This window comes from Corvus brachyrhynchos, unplaced genomic scaffold (genome assembly GCF_000691975.1).
Source record: "Corvus brachyrhynchos isolate BGI_N302 unplaced genomic scaffold, ASM69197v1 scaffold61, whole genome shotgun sequence".
Taxonomy (NCBI): domain Eukaryota; kingdom Metazoa; phylum Chordata; class Aves; order Passeriformes; family Corvidae; genus Corvus; species Corvus brachyrhynchos.
In genome coordinates this window covers 995816-1004889 of record NW_008236478.1, presented here as the reverse complement: position 1 = coordinate 1004889, position 9074 = coordinate 995816, and the positions used below count along the sequence as shown (strand labels likewise).

Sequence of the window (9074 nt, the reverse complement as noted above, 5' to 3'; positions counted from 1 at the left end):
GGCAGGGGTCCCCGCGGGCGGCGGGGTTTGTCCGGGGGCCGTGCAGCTTCTTGGGTTTCAAAACAAACAAACGTGAGGGGTTGCTGAAGGCCGTGCAGCGGTGCATAAGCGCCTTTTGATCATCCACTGGGGGCTTTGATTTTTCTTTTTGTTTTTCAAGGCTAGCGGTGAACTCTTGCACTTAGCAAGATACGCCTTGAAATTTGCAGTGAGAATATTACCTCTTTGCTTTTGTCGTTCTGAGCCTAAAAATATAAGGTATAACGCCTTTAAAGTGAGCTGATTTCAAAGTTCACATTTTTCTGAATTTCTGTCTGAAACGTTAAAGACAAAACTTTTCTGGTTTTGTTTCTCTAAGTATACCTAACACTTCTTTCCCTCTTTGGTTAAAAAAGCCTCACCACACAAACGCCTGAGTAGAGTTCTGCAGATCCTTTCCAGAGATAACCTTCTTTCAGTAGCAGGTATAGTTTATGCAGAATTGATGAAGTAGTGTAGCTGAAAAAGCCCAGCTAAAAAGGAGCAGGTTTATGTCAGTCAGTATCTTGGTCTGCACTCCTGCTCTTCCCTGCACACGGTTGTGCAGGAGCTGCCTGTGACCTGGCTTTGCTGCCAGGAGAAGCGTACATGTGATCAAGCTGGGAGTCGATGTTTGGTTTGCATACCTCGGCTTGCCTATGTTACAGGAAATAAAGACTGCTTCAGGGAAATGGTACCTCCCCACCGCAAGTGGTGTAATCATTACTATGCTTCATTTCCCTTTTGCTGAGAATGTTTTCAAACGTTAATGTTAAGCATTGGTTGATACTAACCAGTATGTTTTGGAGTGAGAACATGAAAGCATGGTGCTGCTAGAACTGTGCTGATCCCTTATATAGTATTCTGATAGCATAATAATTTGCATTGTGTTTCAGACATAAGGAAATACCAGCTTGAAAGAACTGTTCTCTTAAATGCTCTTTGGGGATTGTATTCTAAGGAATCATAGAATGGTTTAGGTTGGAGGGGATCTTAGAGATGTAGTTCAGGGAACTAGTGTTATTACTCAATATAATTGAGAAATCAGGAGAGTGAGTTTTTTTTTTTCCCCTGTCTTAAAAATTGAAGCATTATTCTAATGGCATGAAAAATGCCAGTCTCTAACACCTGGAGCTAACTGTGATGACCCTTTTTCCTTTCTCTGAGACAAGTTGGGATTTATAACTGTGTCTTAAGGATGCATTATTTTGTAATACTGTAGTTAGAAAATACTAATTCTCCCAGAAGTCTCATAATATTCTTTGTTGCAAACAGTAAGTGGTGATGTAGCCTGTCTGAACTTCAGGTATTCCTTGATCAGACTAGGAATTAAAAATTTGGAGGTAATACTTTTGGAAGGTAAGGAGGAAATCCTTGTAGAGCAAATTTTCTCATTGCACAGGAACTATTGAGAAAAAGACTTAGAATTTTAATTTCTTTCACAACAACCACTTCTGTAACAATGCTGTGATGTGGTGGTTTTTTGTATTCTCCGTTTCTTGAGAATCCATGGAACTACCTCTAGTAAGGGCATCGCTCCATTGTCCTGTGTGCTTTATTACCTTTTCCCTGTGCAGTCTGGGGCCTGTCAGACCAAGGGGATTTACTCCTGTAGTGAGCACAGGCTTACTGGGGGCAGCTTCGGTGTTTCTTATGCTTGTCACTTCGGCAAACCCCCTGCCAGGTGATTTGTACAGCAAAGGAGTTGCCAGTTCTTTTCGAGGGTTAATGGAGAAATACCACTGTGCAAATATGTGTGAATGTAGAGTGGTGACAAAGAGTAGCAAATATTTGACCTTTTCAGTCAAAAAGGGGAAAAAAACACTTTCATGAGGGTTGAAGGCTTGAGTCAAAAGACAGAGGAGGTATCATTAGCGTTCAGTGCTGTTCATCTTTGAGTTTCCTGTTTTCCACTTGAAATTTTTGCAGTTGGTCAAGACAACAGTCCTTCAGTTTGACCAATTAAGAGTGCTGTGTTCACTCCAAAAAAAAAGTGAACAATAGCAATTTGCTGAAAAAGTAGGTTAGTGTTAATTACATTTTCTCTTGGCATTGCCATCAAGAGTTGATCTTTCTGAGCTCAGGTACTTGTCATCTGAAGGTAAAAACCTGGATTGAGGAGAGCAGAAGCAAATCATGAGAATGCAATCTTCTCTAGAGAAATTGTGAAGATAGATCTTCATCTTCCTCTCATAAAAGAACAAAGTGTGATCGCTACCTGATTGGAATTACTTGGAGAAAATCAAGGTTTGATTTTTGGGGGGACAGACATTCTTCACCTTTTCAGTGTCTCACAGTTTGTCCCATGATTCAGGAAATATCCCATTTCCCTGCCTATTAGTGTATTTAGTTTCAGAAGAGTGCCTTGTCTTTCTGTGTCTTAGCTGCCCTTCCCCTGTGTTTCTTCTGAAGACAATGACATAGATAAGCATCTTGTAAAGCTCTGCATCTTGTCTCTCTAGGGTTTCTCTTGCAGATGCTAATTGAAAGCTTTTCACTCTACAACTACTGTAGACAGGTGGGGGGGTCTGTCTCTTCTTCCAGGTAAAGAGCAACAAGACAAGAGGAAACTTAATTCACGGGAAAATATTCTTCACTGAAATGATCAAGCACTGATATAGGCTGCCTGGGGAGGTGTGGAAGCAGCACTCAACAAGTGCATAGATGTCACATTTCGAGGCATCCTTGGTTTAGTGGTAACTTGGCAGTGCTGGTTAATGGTTGGACTCGATGATCTTGGGTCTTTTCCAAACTAAATGATTCTGTGACTTGTTTCACAGGCAGTGTTAGATGAATGCAGAATTACTGTTTTTTTACTTTTTTGGGGTATCTTGATCTGAGTTTTAAAGAGTAATTTGCAAACTTCTGAATGTACAGTCCTGACTAATTCAGCAGCAGTTACTGTGAAAAGCATGGGTGGATTTTGTAAGCAAAGTGAGCAGAAGTTACTGTTTTCATATTGGGAATTGACTTGAGCTCTGTGAACTGTGCATGATGGTTTCCTAGCTGTCTGTATATCTCGTTCTTCATGAGAAACTAACTTGGTGTAAATGTACATGAAGGAATATAATAATGCTAGGGAAGCTGTGCTGAAATTCGTCAGGGTTTTTTTCCTCACAAATTTTGCAGACTACAAATAAACTGAGATTTCATTTTGCTCTAAATCTATGAATTAGAGTTGAGGCATCCTTGAGCCCTTGAATGCCACGTGATACTATACTGAAGGTGTGTATGGTGCATAAGCAAGTGAATGCAACCCTCAGTTACTTTGATCTTGCAGCTACTCACACAGCTACATGTGAGTCCATACACTCACAAATCATAGATGTAGGATGGCTGGAAGGAAAAGGGTCTGTGTATGAGACACTTCTGAGTTAATGTGTTTAACACAAGGAGCAGTTCTTTAGTATAACCACAGCTATATCTGTAAATGCTTGACATCTCTCTTTGTCGGCCAGGCTCGCACTTCTTGGGACAGGGAATCAAGTGAAATGCGCTATAAGAGGCTTCAACATTTGCTTGAAAAAAGCAACATCTATTCCAAATTCTTGCTAACCAAAATGGAACAGCAGCAGCTAGAGGTAGGTGTATTCTTTTCTGCAGTGGGGATTCTTAAGGTGCTGTCTGTTTGGGTTTTTCTCCATCCAGTTGTTCAAAGTAAAAGTGTTTTTAAGATTGCATTAGTAACATTAAAATCTGCTGGACCTACTGCACATGAGTGAAGTGATGCTTTACATAGTATTCAGAATTTGTTCTATAAATTAAAAGATGAATTAGACATGGAAGAACATGAACTATAATTTAAAGTCACAGTGTAAAGGTGGCACTGATGCCTTTACAATTCTTTTGGCCTGAGTGCAAGGAAAAAAAAGTATTTCAAATAAGAACTGAAGTTTAAGGGAGCTAGAAAACGTGGAAGGAGGATAGAAGGTGCAAAGAACTGACAAGTAGGAAGCTGAGTAACCTATTTGTGTTATTAACTGAAAGCTGAGGATGAGATGTACCTTCAAGATGCTAACTTAGGCCTCCCTCAAACAAATCAATAAATTACAGTGATCTGAGGCCATGTTGTTCCCAAACAAGAGCTTCCATAAAACAGTGTTATATGTTCTCTTTTTTTTTTATCCATGGGCTGCTGAGTTAATGCCTAGCTTTATCTTGACTTCCTTAACTGTATCTTTAAGGGTAAGCTTGTAAGAGTTTATGCTTGAGAGAGAGGGAAGAGCAGGAAAAGATTAAGGACAACAACATTCCCCAAAAAGGGTCACTGATGGACTGCAGGAACCTCCTTTCCAAAATACTTCTCTAGTTGAACCATCAGCTTGAATTCATGGTTATTGTATTGCTAGAATGCGTATTTCACTATTAAATCTTGTTCCATCTGATAAATACCAAGTTCTCTTATGTCTTCCTTCAGGATCCCTCTGCTTCCAGCAAGTCAAAATAGTAGATAGAATGAAAATCTTGAGTTCTTCAATACATGAAAGCACTTCTTTGTTAAAGGCATTCTAGGCTATATACATTGCTGTCTGTTCTGCAGTGAATATGTAGTATGTAGAAGTTGGATAAGTGGAAAACTTACTGCAGTAGATGTAATCTTCAGGAGTTTGCAATTGGGAATATTTTCGTTCAAATCTTTCTAAATTACTGTATTTAAGTATTTGAAGTATTTACTGACACGCAATTCAGAGCAGTTGTACTTTCTTGTCCAAATTTTGCTTTATTGTTTTAAACTACATCAGAACAGACTTAGTGGGGTTGCAAAAACAAAGTCTATAGAGTACGTAGAACTCAGTATTAGCAACATAATCTATCACTTCTGTAGTGGATAGTATTCTTGTGGGTGTTATGGAAAGATAAGAACTGCATGTGTGGTTTTTATTTTGTTTAGGAGCAGAGAAGGAAGGAGAAGTTAGAAAAAAAGAGAGAGATGATGTTAAAATCTGCCAAGGTAAGTTTAAGTAGCTACTTTATGCAGCTTTCTGGATAAAAGTCTGAGAAATTACAATGTTCGTTTTGATCAAGGTAAGTAAAATAAGTAAGTTTGATTATCCAGTATTTGACTTGCAGGATCTATCTCATGTACTATATTTATTTTAACTGCAGTAGGACTGTTTGAAAGTGCTTAAAAATTGCATACCATGGCAGTCATCTTTAGGGGATGTTTTTGACTAATTATTATTAGAGAAAATGGTTTCAATTTGTCTTGAGGAATTTTTTCATTTAGCAATGATTGCTTATTCAGCCAATATAGTGAATAAATAACAAGAAAAAATAAGCAGGAATTTTTTCACTGTGTTTTTGAAAACTTTTTAATAGTAGAAGTGTTTCAAGAAGCTTTCAAAGGTAATGGTTGGAGTCTGATTACATCTTTTTATCTGTGTCATGATAGTTAGAGATGCATAAGATGATGAACCTCTTCCTATGTTCATTTTCTAGGGTCAAAATCCAGTTGATGGCAAAGAGGAGAAAGCAGGTAATGTACTAGGCTTTGCCTTTTTTCAGTACTGGTTTCAGTACTTTTTTCAAGTACTTCAGTACTTGAATTCCTTAATGTTTGATACATTGTATAAACTCAATATCTTGCAGGTGCAAAAAAGAAGAGAGGGAGAGAAGATGGGACATACAACATATCAGAAATTATGTCCAAAGAGGTAGGCCTTAACTATAAATAGGTTGTCTGGATTTTTGTAACACAACTTTTAATGGGTGAGCCAATTTCTGTGACATCTATATTTTAAAACACTCCATTCTTATACCCTGCTATCAGAGATTATCAGCCATCAGTAGTCTGTCTGTGAGATAGGACTTTCTTCCAGCAAAGATCTATGTAACAAGCAGTTTTGTCACAGCTGTAGAGGCTGGATACTCTTTTTGGTTTTTTAAGTCTTTAGGGAGGCAAGCTGTGAAGAGTCTACATTGCCAGTTGAATTTTCAGCTACCCTTTGTAATTGAAATATAATATGTGGTTTGTGATCTTGTTTTAGAGTCACTTGTATGATTAAGGATGTTGTATGGAAAGCTTCTTAAAGTATGTCTAGATTGAAAGATAAATGAAGCGATTACGTGAAATACGAATTACAGTAGTCTTTAAGGTTGAAAAGCACATAAGCATGTTTTTTTCCCATTTGTTTCCAGGAAATATTATCAGTGGCAAAAAAAAGTAAAGTGGAAAATCAGGTATGTTGACACAAATTATTGCAGTTTAAGAGCGCTAAGCCCAGCGGAAGGGAGGGCTTTTTATACTTTGTAGTGTATCTCTAAACTTTACCTGTAAATAAACATCTTTGCTAGTTATTGAAGTTCTGAATTAAAGGTTAGAAAGGTGGCATAAGTGAATGCACTTAAATACTTATTTCAGAAATCCAAGGTGAAAACTTTTAGTTTATTTTTTTAAAAACTGAATTTGAAGGTATTTATACTTTATAGAATGCTAGTAGTTTCAGAAATAAAGGAAATAGGTATTTATTAAAAAACATCTGTGTTGGTGTTTAAGACCTTAAGACAGTAATTTTTAAGCATTCAAGTGTGGAGATGACAGGTGAGGTCTCTTTTTTGCTTGTACTGTAGTTCAAGAGCTACATGGACAGTGTGAATTGCTTCCCGACATTGGTACAGCTTACAGAAGGGAAAGCCCTTCAGCTTACGGAAGAGAAATAGCTGCATTCAATGCCAGCTTCTGTGAGGAAGGTTTTAAGTCTGCTTACTTTTATGGGTAGAAATTTATAAGCCAGATAGCTTCAATAGCTGTTGCTGCCCTTGAATTCTAAAGGAGAAAAGAATCTATAAAGTCTACTCTTGAGTTGACAGTTAACTCAAAAGAAGTCTTAGTGTCAGAGACTGAGTTACTTCACTGCACATTAAGGCTGGTGTAAACTGGGAGGAAGTATGTCTTAGCAGGCTTTGATGTGCATTCCACTTGTCACATGTTCCTTGACCTTCCTTCTATAGGATGAAAGCTCTGCTGACAACCTGCATCCAGAAGACCTGCAGAAAAATGGAGACTCAAATAGCGTCATTAAGGACAGATTGTGTCAAGCTGTACGACACAGTGCCAAGCAATTTCTTGATCCAGTGCGAAAATTTAATGGACAACCAGTGCCTTTTCAGCAGCCAAAGATTTTTACTGGTGGTGTAATGAGGTGGTACCAAGTGGAAGGCATGGAGTGGCTAAGGGTATGGATGCAATTGAATTTGATCAGAATTGCTGGTGAAACAGGCATGGAGATGACGAGATACTAGAAGCCTGTGATTGTAGTTGGTATGGAGAAGGTGAAGAGGAGAGAGAGTTCTTTATGATCTCTCATGGTACAAGAATCTGGTGTTACAAAAAAATTGTCAAACAGCAGATAAAATACTTCAGTATGGGAAGGATATTGGTGTTTCTAAGCCTTTAGACTTTCTGGCTTGTGTTCTCCATCTTCCCTTTTTCCATCTGTTTTCTTGTTCAACCTCTCCTTACAAAGAGTTTGTGAAAGCAGAAGGACTGCACATCCTACTGAGGGACAGTCTGATTTTTCTCTCTCAAGGGCTTCAATACCTAGCCCATAGGTATTCAAAGATCTGTTACCTTTGCAGGCTTGACACAGATGAGTTAATTCTCTGTATCTTGGAGTCTTAACTAGTAATATTAACACAATGTGTTAAAAATGTTATGTCTTTAGCCTCTGAAATAAAAAACTATAGGAACTTGCCATCAAAACTACCCACATATATTTTTAACTTCTACCTGTTTCAGCATGCAAGCTGAATTACAAAATTACAAAAATTGTAAGAGTCAAAACTAATTTTAATTTTGCTACTTATCTCATAATTCTTAGATTTTTTTCTTTCTGTTTTTCCTCCCTACAAGCATACGTAGTCTGTTTCAACATGCTTAGACTCATCCCTCAAGTGAGTGCCCTTAAACTTGCTCACTCACTTCTGTTCCTGGGAAGTGCCTAGTGAAGACACGCCTCCTTGGGAGGGAAAACCAGCTTTCTTAGTTGGGCCCTCAGTTATAATAACCTTTTTATGTACCTTTATGAATAGTAGAGAGTGGCCAAAGAGCACTTCTCTGTCTTCCTTTCTGCTCTTTTGTGAGAGGTTGCTCTGTCATTTGTCAGAGTAGGCAGTGTCTGCACAAAGAGCTTTGGCTGGAGCAGGTGGCTGTGTTGGCCAGGAAGTGCACCTTTTTCTTGTGGTGAGGTAGCTACAGAAGCTCCATGCCTACAGCAGCTCCTTGAATAGATAAAACTGAAATGTCAGCACAGTCATTTGGTCTTTTAGAGAGCGGAGCTAAGTGAATTTTTTGGTGCTGGGACGAGTAAAACCTTGGATAATGTGAGCTGTACTTGCAGGTAAAGTGCCTTCTGATGCAACACTAAGTTACGTACTTTCCTTTGATACTGGTCTGGTTTTTGTGCCCTAGTCAGGTGCTTAGTTGGCTAGGAATGGATACATCTACATGAGAATATCCAGCATTTACAAGATGCTTGTATTTACTTTTATAATAGGGAGAATCATCTTCATCTGTAGTATAAAATGGGCCTAGTAGAGAGTTTCCATGGCTGTTACATTCCTAAATGTCTTTGTGTTTCCAAATCTGTGTTGATTATTTTGCATTTACTTTTTTTTTTTTCTTTTGCATATGCAGATGCTTTGGGAAAATGGTATTAATGGCATTTTAGCTGATGAAATGGGGCTAGGGAAGACAATCCAGTGTATTGCAACAATAGCACTGATGGTGGAGCGAGGAGTCCCTGGTCCATTCTTAGTATGTGGTCCCTTGTCTACTCTTCCAAATTGGATGTCTGAATTCAAGAGATTTACTCCGGAGGTAAAAGAAATGAAGACTTTTCTTCCTTAGGTTTAAAAGCACAAATGGTTTAATTTCTATTCTAATTCTTTGCCTTGAAACTTTCTATATAGAGCATCATTTTAATTGTAGTTGTTTATGTGGTTACTATGAGCTGTACCGTGACTTGCTATGTATTTACAGCCTTCTTGTAAGAGATCTCAATATTTCTACTCTCTTCCCATTAGGTTAAAATGGGCATTGTTGTCCTGACTTGTAA

General features: G+C 38.3%; 1 protein-coding gene across 1 annotated transcript in view; it reads left to right on the top strand.

Annotated features, from left to right (window-relative positions):
• The window catches only part of HELLS (helicase, lymphoid-specific), a 22941-nt gene that overhangs the window by 619 nt on the left and 13248 nt on the right, over positions 1 to 9074 (top strand). Inside the window, 8 exon segments of the mRNA XM_008643726.2 lie at positions 3437 to 3599; positions 4910 to 4969; positions 5458 to 5494; positions 5608 to 5672; positions 6157 to 6198; positions 6970 to 7194; positions 8654 to 8845; positions 9069 to 9074. The exon segment at positions 9069 to 9074 is cut by the window's right edge and continues 129 nt beyond it. Coding sequence (XP_008641948.2) covers positions 3437 to 3599; positions 4910 to 4969; positions 5458 to 5494; positions 5608 to 5672; positions 6157 to 6198; positions 6970 to 7194; positions 8654 to 8845; positions 9069 to 9074 — 790 coding nt within the window.